General features: G+C 35.6%; 1 protein-coding gene across 6 annotated transcripts in view; it reads right to left on the reverse strand.

The window, feature by feature from the left end:
- ATP11B (ATPase phospholipid transporting 11B (putative)) overlaps positions 1 to 20105 on the reverse strand; it is a 111782-nt gene that overhangs the window by 43570 nt on the left and 48107 nt on the right. For all 6 annotated transcript variants that reach the window (XM_015092532.4, XM_042234015.2, XM_015092535.4 and 3 more), the window contains 10 exons: positions 19626 to 19776; positions 18608 to 18805; positions 16223 to 16465; positions 15450 to 15625; positions 14004 to 14072; positions 12518 to 12591; positions 12118 to 12221; positions 9735 to 9916; positions 8084 to 8287; positions 2957 to 3110 (listed from right to left, as the gene is read on the reverse strand). In XM_015092532.4, the coding sequence (XP_014948018.2) occupies positions 2957 to 3110; positions 8084 to 8287; positions 9735 to 9916; positions 12118 to 12221; positions 12518 to 12591; positions 14004 to 14072; positions 15450 to 15625; positions 16223 to 16465; positions 18608 to 18805; positions 19626 to 19776 (1555 nt within the window). The remainder of the gene's footprint in view (positions 1 to 2956; positions 3111 to 8083; positions 8288 to 9734; positions 9917 to 12117; positions 12222 to 12517; positions 12592 to 14003; positions 14073 to 15449; positions 15626 to 16222; positions 16466 to 18607; positions 18806 to 19625; positions 19777 to 20105) is intronic.

Consider the following 20105-nt stretch of genomic DNA (forward strand, 5'->3'; position numbering starts at 1 on the left):
CCTGGATACAGTCTCAAAAATGACAGAATGGTCTCTGTTTGTTTTCAAGGCAAACCATTCAGTATCACGGTGATCCAAGCCTATGCACCAACCAGTAATGCTGAAGAAGCTGAAGTTGAAAGGTTCTATGAAGACCTACAAGACCTTTTAGAACTAACACCCAAAAAAGATGCCCTTTTCATCATAGGGGACTGGAATGCAAAAGTAAGAAGTCAAGAAACACCTGGAGTAACAGGCAAATTTGGCCTTGGAGTATGGAATGAAGCAGGGCAAAGGCTAATAGAGTTTTGCCAAGAGAACATATTGGTCATAGCAAACACTCTCTTCCAACAACACAAGAGAAGACTCTACACATGGACATCACCAGATGGTCAACACCAAAATCAAAATGATTATATTCTTTGCAGCCAAAGATGGAGAAGCTCTATACAGTCAGCAAAAACAAAAACGGGAGCTGACTGTGGCTCACATCATGAACTCCTTTTGCCAAATACAGACTTAAATTGAAGAAAGTAGGGAAAACCACTAGACCATTCAGGTATGACCTAAATCAAATCCCGTATGATTATACAGTGGAAGTGAGAAGTAGATTTAAGGGACTAGATCTGATAGAGTACTGGATGAACTACGGAATGAGGTTCGTGACATTGTACAGGAGACAGGGATCACGACTATCCCCATGGAAAAGAAATGCAAAACAGGAAATGGCTGTCTGAGGACTTCCAAATAGCTGTGAAAAGAAGAGAAGTGAAAAGCAAAGGAGAATAGGAAAGATATTCCCATTTGAATGCAGAGTTCCAAAGAATAGCAAGGAGAGATAAGAAAGCCTTCCTTCCTCAGTGATCAATGCAAAGAAATAGAGGAAAACAATAGAATGGGAAAGACTAGACATCTCTTCAAGAAAATTAGAGATACCAAGGGAACATTTCATGCACAGATGGGCTCAATAAAGGACAGAAATGGTATGGACCTAACAGAAGCAGAAGATATTAAGAAGAGATGGCAAGAATACACAGAAGAACTCTACAAAAAAGATCTTCACGACCCAGATAATCACAATGGTGTGATTACTCACCTAGAGCCAGACATCCTGGAATGTGAAGTCAAGTGGGCCTCAAAAAGCATCACTAAGAACAAAGCTAGTGGAGGTGATGGAATTCCAGTTGAACTATTTCAAATCCTGAAAGATGATACTGTGAAAGTGCTGCACTCAATAGGCCAGCAAATTTGGAAAACTCAGCAGTGGCCACAGGACTGGAAAAGGTCAGTTTTCATTCCAATCCCGAAGAAAGGCAATGCCAAAGAATGCTCAAACTACCACACAATTGCACTCATCTCACATGCTAGTAAAGTAATGCTCAAAATTCTCCAAGCCAGGCTTCAGCAATACATGAACCATGAACTTCCAGAGGTGCAAGATGGATTTAGAAAAGGCAGAGGAACCAGAGATCAAATTGCCAACATCTGTTGGATCATTGAAAAAACAAGAGAGTTCCAGAAAAACATCTATTTCTGCTTTATTGACTACGACAAAGCCTTTGAATGTGTGGATCACAATAAACTGTGGAAAATTCTGAAAGAGATGGGAATACCAGACCACCTGATCTGCCTCTTGAGAAATCTGTATGCAGGTCAGGAAGTAACAGTTAGAACTGGACATGGAATAGCAGCCTGGTTCCCAATAGGAAAAGGAGTACGTCAAGGCTGTATATTGTCACCCTGCTTGTTTAATTTATATGTAGAGTATATCATGAGAAACGCTGGGCTGGAAGAAGCACAAGCTGGAATCAAGATTGCCGGGAGAAATACCAATCTCAGATATGCAGATGATACCACTCTTATGGCAGAAAGTGAAGAGGAACTAAACAAAAAGCCTCTTGATTAAAGTGAAAGAGGAAAGTGAAAAAGTTGGCTTAAAGCTCAACATTCAGAAAACTAAGATTATAGCATCTGGTCCCATCACATCATGACAAAATTATGACCAACCTAGATAGCATATTAAAAAGCAGAGACCTTACTTAGCCAACAAAGGTCCACCTAGTCAAGGCCATGGTTTTTCCAGTGGTCATGTATGGATGTGAGAGTTGGACTGTGAAGAAAGCTGAGCACCAAAGAACTGATGCTTTTGAACTGTGGTGTTGGAGAAGACTCTTGAGAGTCTGTTGGACTGCAAGGAGATCTAACCAGTCCATTCCAAAGGAGACCAGTCCTGGGTGTTCACTGGAAGGACTGATGCTGAGGCTGAAACTCCAATACTTTGGCCACCTCATGCGAAGAGTTGACTCATTGGAAAAGACCCTGACTCTGGGAGTGACTGCAGGCAGGAGGATAAGGAGACGACAGAAGATGAGATGGCTGGATGGCATCACCAACTCGACGCACATGAGTTTGGGTGAACTCCGGGAGTTGGTGATGGGACAGGGAGACATGGCATGCTGTGATTCATGGGGTCACCAAGAGTCGGCAACTGAGCAACTGAACTACAGCATCATATCACTATTAATTGGCTTTTTAACTCCTTATTAAAGTTCTATTTAGCACTTAACATTCATTTTTAACAAAGAGAATTATCAATTCATGAGAATCCAAGAATAAGCAAAGATCAACAGAATGACTTCGAGGTGCAGATGAACTGAAGTCTTATAGGCTCCTTCACCAGTTAAGTAAAGAACTTGTGAGACTCTAGGAATATCACAAACTGCTCTCTATCACATCATCATTTCCAGGTTACAATGATCTATTTCTATGTTATTATGAATAACTGAAACTTAAATATTTACTGTGAAATTTCCAAAGGCCTAATGTATATGGTTAAAATTCATATTGTGAGAAGTGACTGACTCCTGGTTAAGATTCATATACTGTATATCACCAAATGGAACTATGTGAGGCATAACGTTAAAGAATACTTTTAAATCAAAGTATCTCTATGGGACTTGTTATGAAATAAACATACCTTTGCTTTCTGTAGCGGTGCCATACGACAGCACATTACAGCTGAACAATTTCTACAAACGTCCATAAATAGCTTTTCATGCTCCCTGAGTGCAAGAGACAGACTGGTCCCGTCTACCACCAGACCATGCTGAATCACATGATCCTCTCTAATCCTAAAAAAAAGAAAATGATGATATCTTCTGTAAGACATGCATAAAGCCATAGTATTTACATTCATTTAGTAAACAAAAGATTCTTACTGAAAAATGGATCATTCACCCACAGACTTCACTTACAAAACTGACATGTTAGGGAATAGAGTTCTACTATTTGAAAGTTAAGATTAAGTAGAACTGCGAGTGACTGATATGAAGAGTAAAATAGATGATATTCAATTTTACAATGAATTGATATATATACACACACACACAGAAACTGTATTTTCTAAAATGTGAATTGTGACACATAATTTGAGGATAGTCTCCCAAACTGTATTAAAAAATCTTAGAAAAATAAAAATATAGCTAGTTATATATTTAGCAAGTTCTAATTTTAAAAAATTAAATGAAATCAAGAATGTTCAGGAAAATTTACAAGCTAGATTCACTGTATATTTAAGTAGCAAGGCAAGGAATGAAGAAACCATCAATTGTCCCTTGAATTTAACCCTACAATGGACTGTAATGCCAGGTATTACAATGGTGGAACATGGATAACATCTCTCTTGTGGGCATACACTATACTGAGGACTATTTCAAAACATGGTCTAATTTTTGGCAGTTGAGAGAACTATATGTGACAAGAAAGAGAAAATAAGTATGTTATCATAAGTATGTTATTGTGTCAGTATGTAAATAAAGTATATTATTGAGCACACTATTTTGTTCAGCTGCTTCACCCCACTCCCTCTTTGGTAATAATTTCTCAGTGAAAGACCCAGCGTATAGATTTACATTCTGGAGCAAGCTTCTTATGCAGTTGAAGGCCAGCACTCAAGAGTAGCATTGTGTTCAATTCAGCGAAAGGAAAATACTACAGTTCACCACTGGGTTCATAGTATAGCAGGACTGCTACTGAGAGACATCCATTTTCATTTTATTTTTTTTTCTCAGCTTTATTGAGATATTATTGACATATATGTAAGTTTAAGGTATACAACATGATCTGATACACATATATACTGCAAAAATGATTACTACAATAAGGTTATTTAACACCTCCATCCTTTCATGTAAAAGCTTTTTTTGTCTGTGGTGATAAGATTTGAGAGCTATTCTCTTTACAATTTGCAAATATATAATATAGTTAATTATAGCCACCATACTGTACATTAGATCCCCAGAACTTATTCATCTTACATATAAGCTGGAAGTTTGTACCCCAGACTATCATCTCCCCTTCTCCCCCACAGCCCAGCTTCTGGCAATCACCATTCTATCATTGTTTTTTTTAGATTTCACATACAAGTATTTGTTTCTCTCTGTCTGACTTACTTTACTCAGCACATTGTTGTCAAGATCCATCCATGTTATCACAAAAAGCAAGATTTCCTTCTTTTTTATGGGTGAATAATATTCCTTCGTGTGTGGAAGGAACATCATATTTTCACTGTCCATACACACATTAATGAATATTTAGGTTGTTGCCATTCTTGGCTACGGTGAATAATGTTGCAGTGAACACAAGAGTGTGGATCTCTCTGAGACAGTGACTTCATTTCCTTTGTATAAATACCCAAGAATGGAATTGCTGGATTACACGGTAGTTCTATTTAAAGTTTTTTCCATACCATTTTCCATAGCGGCTATTCCCTCAATTTTTAAATGATAAGTGAGAAGACTATTAAATGAGCAACAAGTTATGAAAACTAAACATAATGATGATTTTCAGTCTCCTAATACTTAAATTTTTCTGTAAGTTAAAATGATGTCTTCACAGTACACCTAGTAACTATAGTGTTGTACTGTATAGTAAGTGGAAAGCAATTAACATTTACAATATAAATTTAAAAAAATGTATACTTCCTTTATCAATTCTCCAATACTTGAAATCAGCATCTAAACTATTTTTCCTCTCTGTTGGCTGAACTTACTTAGCAACCCCTGCTAGCTACAGGCATTCAGTGTAAGCACTGCCTGAGCACATGGTCTCAGAAGCAGCAGCAGCCAAGAGTAGGACAGATCAGATCAGTTTTCCTTGGGAACATTCCCAAGGCACACTAAGTTAGGTTTTTCTCTAGACAGAGTTCATAAATCAGCATACACCATCCAGGGTGTAACATTTATGCAATATGGAAAAGCACCTCATAGTTCTGGCACATAGTAAGGTAGCATCTGCTTACTTCTGTAGCCTCGTGTTTCAGTATTTCCCACATCCTCTCCCATCTACTCCATTCCCTGGCCATACTTAGCTACTATCAATTGCCTGAATGAGCCTCTCAGCTCTGGGAATTTGCATACATGGGCCACTTTGCTTCTTGGTGTTATTTTCTGACAACTTTACATCTCAAAACAGGAGACAACACAGTCATGAGTTTCAATGTACAATGTTCTAATGTACAGAGCTGTTTCTAGGATAATCTTGGGCTAAGTTTCCCTCTTTGGTCCACAGACAGCTCTCTGTTCTTGCCTCTGTTACAATTCAGTTGTGACGGTTGTGACAATATATTTACTTCTTTTTTCTGACACATTGTAAGTATTCTGGGAATAAACAACACACCTTATATGACTGTCCCAAATGCCTACATAGGAGACAATGTGTTTCTGAAGGATTAGATACATACACTAAAGCTTTCAAAGGTATGGAATTCTTTTGCTATATCTAAGATTTTTAGAACAGATACTTCCTGAAAGTCTGTAAATCAAAATCCTATTGACTTATATGGTTAACTCAGAAAACATATTTCAGGAATTCCCTGGTGGTCCAGTGGTTAGGACTCTGTGCTCTCACTGCAGAGATCTGGGTTCAATCTCTGGTTGGGGAACTAATATCTCACAAGCTTTGAGGCTCAGCAAAAGAAAAAAAAAAAAAGGAAGAAAATATATTCCACTAAGAAGATGGTATCTCTGAAACATACATTTCACATAGCAAGCCTAAAATTAATTTTAAGGTATAATATTCACTTTATAATACAGCTTTTATACAAAAAGGGAAATGAACAATAGCCATGATCTTAACAGACTCACCAAAAGCACATATATAGAAGGGTTTAAAATATTTGAAATTACAAATAACAATTATCTTCAGATGGCTATATTATATTACTAATCATCATATCTTATTTTCAGTGCTTTTAAAGTGAGTATTTATTACTTTTATAATCAGGAGTAATATTTAAGAAGTAAATGAGTCTGAACAATTAGTTTGTATATTTAGGGAGTTCTGGACATTATGCCCTTAAATGTTTAAGTAGCCACAACAGTGTTGGCATTGCATCAAAACCAGTGTCATTAACCTAGATCAATCCACCTTTTTGAGCTCAAGCAAAGACCTTTCTGAAAGTTGTACTGTCTCTTCAAAACATTCCTTAAATAAGCTTTCTGTGATAAAATCCAAAATTTAGTATCACATCAATCCCTGCATAACAAATATAAATAAAGCACTGAATGTACAGTGACAATTGTGGCACTGTCTTTTCATATTTGTTTTTCTGCATTAACATCACAAGACTGCAAAGACAGATACCAGTAGGACATCTCAGATACCTACATATAAGCAACCCTCATGCTTACACTGAAGCACTCCTATTTAAGGTAAAAAAGAGGAAAAAAAAAAAAAAAACAACAACTGGGGCTCCCATGGTGGCTTAGTGGTGAAGAATCTGCCTGCCAACGGAGGAGACACGGGGGATTCAATCAATGATCTGGGAAGATTCCACAGGCTGCAGGGCAACTAAGCCTGTGCACCACAACTACTGAGCCTGTGCTCTGAAGTCCAGGAGCCACAACTACTGAAGCTCACACGCCCTTGAGCCCATGCTCGAAAGCAAAGAAGCCACTGCAATGAGAAGCCTGCTCACTGCTGGAGAAAAGCCTGCACAGCAATAAAGACACGCAGCATGGCCATAAATAAATAAAATTTAAAGAAATTGTGTTAAATGAGGGCTGCTAAAAAAAGTTGATCTACCTAAAGAAGCAGATTTAGAGAAAAACAGATCAAATTAAGAGCATATATACTTATGAAAGTATCTTTGAACAGTAAAATGCAGGTGCATTTCCCAGTCTGGTTGGTAAATGTTTTCTATACAGCACCAGAAGTAAATATTTCAATTTTAAACTTTGCAGGCCATGAGACTAAATTGAAGATATTATATAGGTTTTTACATTACAAAAGAAGACACAAATTTTCACAAAAATTTTTAAGTAAAAAAATCTAATAATAATCATTAAATATAATTTAAAAAATAATAGAATAGGAATCTTTTTCTTGGTAGGGAAAGAACATTTTAATTGGGATTCAAAGTTCATGTTCTCTATCAAAGTCAGCTGACACATGTCCATCTGTTAATGCTGATCTCTAACGAGATTTTACATTTTATTACAGAAGAACCATCAGTAATGAGATTTTTATTTCATATTTGATTATATCTGAAACAGGCAGTATATTAAGCATATTGTCACTGAATAATAAACACAATGCTTTGCCATCTAACTTGATAATAAAATAATCAACACTCTATTGTACTTTAAGAGTATGATATTAAAAGTCCATTTTTCTTTTTATGTTGGACATGATAGTTAAATACTGACAACAAAAATATACCAAAATGCCATACAGCAGTGTGGCACAGAAAACAATGAGCTATAACTGTCACTGTGATTTGCAGTGTATCAAGCAGCAATGAGAACCAATAAAAGTGCTCTGTCCCAATTACTCAATTGTGCTGTTATAGCACAAAAGCCTTTGCTGATGTGTAAATGAACCAATGTGGCTCTGTTCCAATAAAATTTATGTACACTAAATTTTTAATTTCATGTAATTTTCACACCATGAAATATTACTCTTGACTTCTTTTTCATCCATTAAAAAATGTAAAAGTTATTTTGAGTGCCTGGGCTGTAAAAAAGGGCAGTGAGCCATACTTGGGTCCATTGGGCAATAGCTTCCTGACCCCTGAACTCCATGATGCAGGCAACTATATTCTTACCTTCTGGCAAGCTGCCCCAATTTTTCAGCACATTCACTGTCTGATTTCTGGTTTAAAAGTTCAAGGATGTTCATGGTTCTGTGAAAATGTCCACATGACAAACTCACACTAACCGCCGTTTCATGTTTATCCCCAGTAAGTACCCATACTTTGATACCAGCCATTCTCAATGCTTCAATTGTTTCTCGAACTTTATCTTGTAGTCTGAAAACAAAAGAAAGAAATTAGTAGTAGAGAATACTTTTTTGACCGAATTTTAAGTGCAAACCACACAGTACAAGTAGGGTTAATTCTGAACTCCTTAACCTAGGAATGCTACAGTACAGTAATACAACTGACTTTTTTTCCCACTAGGGAAAAAACAAGAATAACCCAGATCAGTGATCACCTGGCTAATACAAAATCTACAACTGTGTGCTGACACATTTATCACAACGGGCATTCCAGAGTTGCGGGGCGTTCAAGGTGACAGTTACTAATAGCCTGGGTCAATACTGCCTTGATGAGAACATGTATGCATTCTCACAATTGTTAAGTTTCCTTCCTCTTCATTTTGGTGGCAGATAATACTACTGTAAACATATTTGGTTTTTTGAAGCTCACAGGGTATTAATATGCTGGAGCACTATGTAAACTTAAATATAATATCTACAACTTTGTATTTTAAGACTGTACTTTGAAGTTGATTTTTATAGAACCAACTAATCATATAGTCTTCACAAATTTATTTCTTAAAAGTCTTAAATTTCAAATTAGGAGATTTTCTTTTTTGATAAGAAAATCTCTTAAATCAGCAGTTCAAAAATCAGACTGCAGACAATAAATGTCTACATAACCTCAGAGAGTCTCACTGAAAAGTAAATGAAACACTAGATCTTAAAAAAATGCAAACACCTTAGATTTAGGTCATAGAAAAAAAAGTAACAATAGACTTAATTCGTACAATTCAATAATTCAAGAAACTGAAACATACATGGAGAGAGAGACAGGGAACAAAGGCAACGAATAAACAGACGGCATGGAATTCACAGGCTAACAGAGTGGAGTCTTCAAACAAGTAACTATAATATACTGTCACAGGACAACAGCAGAAACTACCTACAAAACATGAAGGCTTCTCAAAGAAGAGAATTTTAAATACTATTAGGAGTCAGGAAAGATCTTCCTAGAGTGCAGGTAGTATATGAACTATAATTTATGAATGGGTATTCATAGATGGATAAATGATCCAGGCAGAAGGCACAGCTTTGCAAAGGAAAAAAGGCAAAAACAGAACAGTTTTAGTTAAAACAGTCTTCACTGTTGTTCAGAAGACAAGACAGTTTGGTACTGCTGAAATGTAAAGCAGAAGGTGGCAATGGTAGGAGGTGAGGCTGGAGAATTAAGCAAGAGCTTAAAATCTTTGAATGGCACACCGAATAGTTGTCTAAAAACTCAAAACTATACATAGCTGAATTCTATCAAGTATTTCAGATAGCTGACTAGGACAAAAATTATATGTAAAGACTGGGAAAAATTAAAGCTTTAACTTTTTATTTTAAATATATTGTCGTTATAAAATGTTAAAAATGGAGTTTGTCATATATTAGAAATATTTGGTTAGAAAAATTCTTATGAGAAAAATGACACTCACTATTTATCTGATACTTACTTGTCTTCTACTGCTGTAGCTCCCAGTAATATCAGGTCTTTCTCTATGAACTGGAAGACACCTGCCAATTTCTCTTCCCGTTGCTGCAAGGCAGTCCTGGCTTCAAATAAACGTCTATTTATTTCCTCATACTCTTTAGATGTAAACTGCCTATAGGCCATACAAAGAGTTCTTAGCCCTTTCTAAAAGAGAAAAATTAAAAACAAAATTGAATGAAAATAACTAATGGGGAATCAAAAAGTTAGTGAAATAAACTCAGGCTACCATTACCAAAAATCAACTATCAATAATTTAAAAATTATCACTATCTAGTGATAGGAAACTGTTACAAAACCATAGTCACCTGAATTGTGTGATACATATTATCATAGCTCTTTCAATTTCTGATGGGTTCTTAAAAAGTTGCTCATAATAATTAAGGTCACTGAACTATAGAACATTACAGAGCCTAGACATGATCATAAACATGATCTATCTGTAATAAACTGTTTTTACCAGGAAAGTAAAAAAGTTCTACAAAGCTACTTTCAGGCCAATCAAAAGAGGCAGCACTAGGTTCTACTCTCTTGTTTTAACCACTACAAATTTACTTTTATCTACTTAATTTTTTTTAAGCAAAGGGGACTATAATTTCCTGAGGCTTCATGGTATGACAAATCCACAATTCAAATAAAGAAGACTGTAAGGTGGTCCTTATCAACCAACCAATACTTTTCTAGAGCCATAGAATGAATGATTTTTAATTGTATCATTGTATCTTCACTGGTGATTTGAAATTACACAAAACTTAGGAATACATGTTTGATTATCTGATTGTACCAAGGGTCAATTTTTCTTATGGTGTTAATGTCTGAAAGTTGGTATCTAACTCTGAAAGCTTATAAAAGTTCTTTTTCTTACATTTTCCCCTCAAACACCCAAAATAAAGATTCTAATAAAAGGACTCAGAAAGGAAAGGTTTTAAAATACTATATGACACTACTTAGTAGATTTCTAAATATTGGCTTTCCTTGATTTACATATGACCTATATTTATAAACACCCGTTTCTCTTAAATAAGAGACTATGAGAGTTATAAATAAACGAAAGCAATTCATTCCACTTTATTGAGTCCTAGCTTAGTGAAAGCATTGTTCTAGATATTAAAATGACAGAAAAGTAGAATATCTTTGTTCTTACAGATGTTACAGTGTGGTAGATGAACTAGACCATACACAATTCGAAAATAAGTGACGGGAGAAAAGAAACTGTAAAAAAGCAGATGTATAGAGATAAGTATGGAGCAAACATTTACAGAAATGCAGGAATGAGAGATCATGAAGCTCTAAGACTGAGACAGAACTGCTTAGTAAGCTTCCTCTTCACATGAACTGTGGCACTTTAGTTTTGTAAGATTCTCCTACATTCTTTTATTAAGAGGGACATAAGTCACATACCATAATTCACTTTAAAGAGTACAATTAGGTGGTCCTTAGTGTACTCATGAAGTCATGCAATTATTATGACTATGTGATTCCAGAACATTTTTATCACCTTCAAAAGGAATTCCATACTTATTAGCAGACACTTCCCTTTTGCCCCTTCCTCCAGCTCCTGGCAACTACTAATCTGATTTCTGGCTCTATGAATTGGCTTATTCTGGATATTTCATATAAACAGAATATATGGCCTTTTGTGACTAGCTTCTTTCACTTAACAAGGAATATCATTTCTTTTAATGGCCAATTAACATTTCATTATACAGATAGGACATTGTTTAATCCATTCATCAGCTGACAGACATTTGGGTTTTTCCATTTTTTTAGCTATTAGCAATAAAGCTGCTACAAACATTTGTGTCCAAGTTTTTGTTAGATGTGTATTTTCAATTCTATGGATGTATACCTTGACTCATATAGTAACTCTGTGTTATTCTGTGTTGCACGAGGAATTGTAAAACTATTTTCAAAGTTGGCTATATCATTTATATTTCCACAGCATGTATGAGGGGTTCCAGGTTCTACACATTCTTTAGATTTTTTGTATAACCCCCTCCTTTTTTTGGCTGTTCCGTGTGGAATCTTAATTCCCTGAGCAGGAATAAAAATCTGTGCCCCCTGCAGTGGAAGCAAGAGTCTTAACCACTGGACCACCAGGGAAATTCCTCCTTTTATAATACAGCAATTTGAGGGGTCCTTAAAGCCATAAGTACTCTGGCTGTAATAGGTTCAAACAGAAGATATATGTTTGCAGGTTAAAAGGTCAGCATTTAACCAAAGAATGAGGAACCAACACAAAATGTAACAGAACTACAGAATTACTGTAAATTTTGATAAAATACTAATGCAAACATCTTTCATACTTATTTTTAATGGTTTTTAAAATCAGAGAAATTTTCACTTACCAAAGCAAATTCATCTACATGAATTCTGGTTTTTTCTATTTCTCCACCTATACATTCAGGGAGAATTGATGATTCAGCGCCTTTAACAAATAAAAGCTTCTCACCTAGAAAGAAAAATGAACATTTAAAAAACTGTATTAGACACAATATTAAATAAGTGGAAGTGAAGTCGCTCAGTCGTGTCTGACTCTTTGCAACCCCGTGGACTGTAGCCCACCAGGCTCCTCCATCCATGGGACATCCCTGGGATTCTCCAGGCAAGAATACTGGAGTGGGTTGCCATTTCCTTCTCCAGGGTATCTTCCCGACCCATGATCGAACTTAGGTCTCCTGCATTGCAGGCAGACGCTTTAACCTTTGAACCACCAGGTACAAATTCATAAAAGTTTAGATTTGTTACCTGAAGGTGCTTGAACAATTACACTCATTCTTCTACGATCTGGATCAAATTCCAAAATATGAAGCAGCTTGTATCTAAGGGAAAAAAAATAAGAAAGACAATCTTTACTTTTTTGAATAATATTAAGTGACTATTTGGAAAGAACCCCCATAAGAGATAAAATGATTAATTCAAAACAAGAAATTAATCTCAACTGTATTTTTTAAGATGATGGATCATGAGTCAACAATACAAGATAGAAAAAGAAGGAACAGACATTTATTAAGTATTGGGTTGGACAAAAAGTTCATTCAGTTCAGTTCAGTTGCTCAGTTGTGTCTGACTCTTTGCGACCCCATGAATCGCAGCCCACCAGGCTTCCCTGTCCATCACCATCTCCCGGAGTTCACTCAAACTCACATCCATTGAGTGGTGAAAAAGATCTCATGGGAAAACCTGAATGACCATTTTGGTCAGTCTAATACTTAACCGAATGCCACATACTTTACATACCTTCTATCATTTAACACCCATGAAAACCAAAGGATGTAGGTCTTATCTCACTTTACAGATGAAGACTATTAAACTCAGAAAGGCATATTCATTTGCCTAAGCCAAATAAGCATATGAGTGGCAGAGCAAGGATTGGAATCCAGATCTGCCCAGCTTCATGTTTCCTCACTAAAAAGGGTGACTGATTCTAAACCCTTTTTTCTGCCCAAACACATCTGAGAAATATAAGCCTTCACATTAGTAACAGAGGTGATTTAGCAGTGATTTTAAACCCAGGACAGGGCGCATGTGTACAGCTGTGGGGGAAAGCTCTCTCTAGGGAGCTGTAGAAGATTTGGTGTGTGATGGGTCAAGTGTGGAAGTTGATAAAATGAACTAAACAGGGTCCTAGATAAAAGTCGTCAAAGACTGGACACTATTTAGTTCAGAAAAGCATAGTTTGGATGAGCAGGGCTGGAGCTGAGATGTGATCAGAACTGATAAAAACCACAAAAGATATATGAATACGATAAGAATGGATGAATTTATCTAACAGTAGAAGTACTGGAAATGATACAACAGTTCCTTAATGTTTGAAAGATAAAAATCATTGGAAAGATAAAGAAATTTTTGTTTGGTGAGTAGAAACATAAAACTCATTACCTTTACATGTAAAAATAAACACATAAGTAAATTCAAGAACCATTAAGCTAAAGTATAGATGAAAGATTCAGATCATTATATTATTATTGTGATGAGATACAATGTAATACTGACATCATTCTAGAGCAGGCCTTGGTAAAGTTTTAAGGTGCCAGATAGTAAATACTTTAGGCTTTGAACATCATATATGATCTCTGTTGCATTTTTGTTTCTGAAAACACTTTAAAAATGCAATTTAGTCTGCAAGCTATAAAAAAACCAGCTGTAGGCCAGATCTGGCTTCTGGGTCATTTTACCGATTCCTGTTCTATAGTATTTAATACATAGAAAATTACATATAGAAAAAAATTACCGTTCCAGTTTTCCAAGAGTTTTAACTTCCATAATTTCTCCAGAATTACCAACAAACACGATGCCAAATCTAGGAAATAAAAGAAGAAAGAAATATAAGATATAAAGGATGAGAGATGGACCATAAAGAAGGCAGGCACAGTGCCAAAAAATCGATACTTTTAAACTGGTGCTAGAGAAGCCTCTTGAACAGTCCCTTGAACAGCAAGAAGATCAAACCAGTCAGTCCTAAAGCAAATCAACCCTAAATACTCATTCCAAGGACTGAAGCTGAAGCTCCAACAGTTTGGCCGCCTGATGCAAACAGCTACTCACTTGAAAAGGCCCTGCTGCTGGGAAAGATTGAAGGCAGAAGAAGAGGGCAACAGAGTATGAGATTGTTGGATGGCATCACTGAGTCAGTGGACAAGAACTTAGGCAAACTCCAGGAGATGGTGAGAGACAGGAAGGCCTGGCATGCTGCAGTCCATGAGGTTGCAAAGAGTTGGACACGATTGGGTGACTGAACGACGTTTCATATTTTACAATATAACTTGAGTAAAAACATTTAAAATATAAGTTTAAGGTATATTTTGAAGTATTTCCTTTGAGTATATATAGCATTATTTTTAAGAACTTAAAGGATTAGAGTAGGTACAAAACAATACACACACAAGTATTTCTCACAACATACTTCATAGCAATCAGACAGTAGCTAGTGGTGCCTGGACCTACTACACTACTCTGCTGTCACAGTAAAATTTGCCATCAGAAGACTGAAGGAATTGAAGGACCAGGAGAAGTGCCATTATTTGATAATACTGCTGCTGCTGCTGCTAAGTCGCTTCAGTCATGTCCAACTCTGTGTGACCCCATAGACGGCAGCCTACCAGGCTCCTCCGTCCATGGGATTTTCCAGGCAAGAGTACTGGAGTGGGTTGCCATTGCCTTCTCCAGATAACACGGCTAGCCTATAATAAATGTGTTAAAATTTATGTAACAAAGTTACTTTGGCTTGTTGTTAACTTTGGGGATGGGGATGGGGATGGGGATGGGGATGGGGATGGGGATGGGGATGGTTCAGCAGGTAAAGAATCTGCCTGCCAATGCAGGAGATGCAGGTTCGGTCCCCGGGTTGGGAAGATCCCTTGGAGGAGGAAATGTCAAACTACTCCAGTATTCTTTCCTGGGAAATCCCACAGACAGAGGAATCTGGCAGGCTACAGTCTGTACGGTCACAAAGTCAGACAGGACTGCACACACATGCAGAATACAGTAGACTTTAAAGAGATCTCTTCAAAATATGACTTAATGCAAGCTTGACAACAAAATTAATGACATTTCACATTCTTATGTAAAATATTTTTATGTGCTTTTTTGCCTGAGAATTTAAAAGTATTTTCTTGTATTTTCACACTTTTATTTAAAAGGTATTTTTCTGAAGATTTGAAAATTATACTTAAACTACCTTGCAGCAGCTTCCACAAGAGCCTTTTCATCTGGTGAAGATGCATAGTACTCCAACTGGGCGGGTGCAAAACTGGACTGCCAGGGACCATCACCAATGCTATCAGTCTGAACACTGCTAATCTGCACAGTGTGACAGAGACTGACTGCTTTAAAGAAGAGATCATGTTCTTTAATCTGTAGAAACATAATTAATATTCACAATAAAAGTACCAATACCAAATAACATGTAGGAAACCAGAAACAAAATTCTAAAAAATGCTAATACAGTTTGTAATTTGATAAAATAAGATGTAGAACCAGAGTGCTGTAATCTTGAATTGCATAAGTAATACCTAGCTGGCTGCTTCTGACTCCAAAGAGTTAAGACGTCATGTTTGCTTATGGTCCTTCAACATCTGACTATCTTTTTATTAGACATAACCAAATTGCAAGTCAAGATGAAAACTACTTTGTGGCAGAACTGAGATGGAAAAGGTATTATTATAAATTTAAGCTCTGTTCCTTAACAAAGTCTTATTTACTTCACGGCAGAAAGCTGTTCCTTAACTTAGTCTCATTTAAACACCTAGAGAACTAAAGTAGACACATAATAAGTGACAATTTAAGCTGGCTTATGACTATAAATTCTCAATGCTGAACCAAAGTATAAACATTTCAAATGTATATTCCTTGCCCCACTAACACTTAAAACATTTTCTCCTACAACCCACCAACTACAAAGAATTACTATTTAAAATGAAATTCCTATTTATTAACTTAAAAATTGCTTACTAGTTCAGTTCCATTTTCAGGACTGGTTCTAAAGGAAGAACTGGTTGCAAGATGGGATAAATTGTTAAGATGGGATAAACTAGTAAGATAAGACAAGTTTCCTTCTGAAGAGTCTGGTGTTGGTCCTTCAGATACAAGTCTACCATTGATTTCTTGGTATTTTGTACCATTAATTGAACATTCCCGAAACTGCATCTCGTTTTCTGTCAGTGTACCAGTTTTATCTGTAAACACATACTCCACCTAGAGATAAAAAAGAAAACAAACTTTTCTGTTCAGGGTCTTATATTAGACAAAAAAAAAAAAAAAAAGCTGCCCTCTGCCTCCTGATGTTGTTTACCTATTAACATTGATATACTGATGTTGAGAGTACAAATAATTAATGATGCCACAGAAAGAGGGTAACACAAAACATTTAAAATCTATATACTTTTCTAAGTCTGTGGCATCTTTAGGGTCACGTTCCTCTATAGAGGTGACTGATAGTTTTTGCTGAATAAACAGCAGAAACAGTTCCCTCGTCAGGGAACTATATTCCACATGCTGCAACTGAAAGATCTTATCTTGCATGCCCCCACAGGCTGAAACCAAGACCTATCAGCCAAATAAATAAATTCAAAAAACAGAAACCAGCTGCAATACTCCTGATGGCCACTTCTGCAAGTATACTTTAGGTCTTTTTCAAGATAAAGTGCCATATTTATTTTAGTACTTATTTATTGTATTTACCTAATAATTTAGCAAGTACTGTTGTCATTAGGTTCCTCTCTTTTCATTTTAAATGTATTACTGACAAAGTTTATGTTATACCCCAATCTCATTTTCCCATAAACCCTGTGGTTTTTAGTAAGCAATTTTGCACAGCATAGTGATTTTTAGGGATGGATATGTCACATTACAGCAGAACTGATGAACTAAGATCCTGCAAACCACAGGGCATGGCCAAACACACACACTGTTCTAATATACTATAATATTAGAAATTTTAAATATTATAATAGAAATAAACCAAAAGATGGGTGGAAAGATAAAAGTGCATGACCTCTCCCAGAAACCATACTATAAAAACACAGAAATGAAAATTCAAAGTCAAAGACAATTAGGAAATTAGGATAAATGGTCTGACACTCAAATTAATCAATTTCAGAAGTAAAATTCCACAAAACAGAAAAAGACTTGTTATTAAAGAAATAAGGAAAACTCCTAGAAGTGAAGGACATGTTTCTAGATTGAGGACTTAAGAGTTCTTTGCCCAAAGGGAGTAAAAAAAAGACACCAAGGTGTATCATCGTCAAATTTCAGATTCATTGTACAGAGAAGACTGAAAACATTAACACTTCCAGAAACAAAACAACAGATCACATAGAAAAAATTGAGAATCAGAGTAGGATTGGATTTCTCATAGAAACACTGGAAATCAGAAAAAAATGGAGAATTGCTTTTGAAAATTTTGAGGAAAAGTAATTCCCAACCTGGGATGTGTTACCCAGCTAAATTATTAATCAAGTGTAAGAAGGGAATAAAGGTATTTTTAGACATGCAGAAACTCAAAATATATTCATCTTATGCATCCTTTTCAAAGAAGTTATTAGAAGATGCGGTCCACCAAAATAAGAGAATAAGCAACAGGTGGGAAGACATGGGAAGCAGAGGGCAGGAAATTTAAAACAGATGGGAGACAAAGGAAGTTCTAGGGTGATGGAAAAGGAAGTCCAGGGTGACAGCTGAGAAGCTGGCCCAGAAAGAAGTCCAAATTGAAGCAGAAAATGAAAGGCTTCAAAAGAGAAATGAGCAACAGAATAAAAAAGAGAAAGGAAATCCTAGATTACCTACTGTGTTTGAATATGTGAGAGATGGTTAATACACTTGTCAGATTTGTTTGTGGTAAATGAAAATTAAGAGAATGGAAAAACAGAACAATTAAGTCTAACAAAACCAAAATACATAAGAAAAATGTAATTATAGTACTACACAGCACACAGAGAGAACTAGGAGTTTACAAAACAGTTCTAATAATGTCAATAAGTGAATATTTATTAAATCCCAAATTGTGATTTAACAATATTGGGGAGCTACAGAGAGGCAAAGTGGGTATATGTCTGGGTATGTGTGTAGAAGGAATAGTGTAAGGGTTATATCTCTATATTTCATAGTAAATAATGTCTCAAGTTTAAAAATCCAGAAAAGAATACCATATAAAAATACAGTGCTAAATAATGAAGAACAACTTAAGATTTCAAATGGGAAACAAGAAACAAGGTGTGGAGCAAAGAAAGTGGGGCTGTTTTTTAGCATAAGTTTTGTAATATTTAGTTTTATTAGTCTTTGTACATTTACTGTTTTGATAAAAATAACAAATTAGAAAAACAAAAGGATCATTTTTACCTGTCCAAGTTCTTCATTCAGATCAGAAGTATTGACTTGAGCTTTCTCATCTGATTCTTCATGATAGAGATCAAGATCCCAGCCAATAAAAAATGATCCAAGAAATTTTTGCAGTTCCACTGTCACGTATAATGAAATTGGAATGATGAAATTGTAGAGTACCAAAAAAGCAAGGAAGTCTGAAATAAATTTCAGAATCTGTGGGAAAAAAATGATTTTGGGTAAGAAAAAATATGAGAATTTCTTTATCATCACTGAAGAAAATAATCAGTTTCACATTTAAATAGACTATCAACTATATTCTGAAACAGAATAGCCTCATGAATTGAAATTCATTTATCGAACTGTCCTTTCAACACATTTATTGCTCTTTAGAATTTTAGAGAGAAAGAAAAAAAGATTAAAACCAAATTACTTGTTACTTTTTGTGCCTGTGCACAAGCCTGTGCCCAGCTGCTCAGTCAGGTCTGACTCTGCAATACCATGGACTATAGCCCACCAAGCTCCTCTGTCCATGTAATTTTCTAGACAAGAATGGGTTGCCATTCTTGTCAGTCAGGGGATCTTCCTGACCCAGGGATTGAACCCACATATCCTGCATCACAGGCAGAGATTCTTAACCACTGAGCCACTGGGGAAGCCCAGAGAATTACTCTGATAGAAGTGAAAATTAATTTACTCTTTAATCTATAATATACAGTAAACAGAATAAAAATTTCAATATCTAGTACTGAAGTGGAATGCCAATACAGATAATCTAAATTTTCGTGATCTTTAACCATTCAAATTATGCCATAGGGAATGTAACTGCTTATGCCCTAAAATGTAAAAAGCATACCAGTACAAACATGTTGGCTACTCTTCACATGCAATATCCTTTTGATATCCTCCAACAATAATACTTTTAGGGAATGACAGTGATAACTCCTATCAGAAGTCATTACAAAGCGTTAAAAGATATAAAATTTCCAAACAATAAAATTTTCTTTATAACAGAGTCAAGAACACCATAAAATACCTTACTACTATTTCTTTGATGTTCTGTTTTTTGGTTATACCAAGGTTCATCCCATTTTTCTTCAGCTTGCCATGTATATTTCAAGATAGTACTGATGATGGCTTCAGAAATAAGGATTATTAGATAAATTATCAAAAATGTATTCATTGACCTGAAATGAAAAAAAGAGAATATAAAATGTATCAATAACACGTTACTACACTCATTTGTTTGGAAATTATTATTGGTATTAAATAAGACATTAAATATATAAGATATTATGATAGCTATCTAAATGACACAACTTATGACCATTCAATTAAATCTATTTACTAGAAATTAAAAAACAGATACATACGATTACAACCATATTTACTATAGTTAAGCTACTGTTCAAAATGCTTATAGTAAATGACAGTTTTGGCCAGTTATTTTGCTGTAAATAATTAACAAAAGATTTTCTACATTTTCAGGACCTATCTTACTTTATGTGCAAAGATA

The sequence above is a fragment of the Ovis aries genome, chromosome 1, assembly GCF_016772045.2.
Source record: "Ovis aries strain OAR_USU_Benz2616 breed Rambouillet chromosome 1, ARS-UI_Ramb_v3.0, whole genome shotgun sequence".
NCBI classification, from domain to species: domain Eukaryota; kingdom Metazoa; phylum Chordata; class Mammalia; order Artiodactyla; family Bovidae; genus Ovis; species Ovis aries.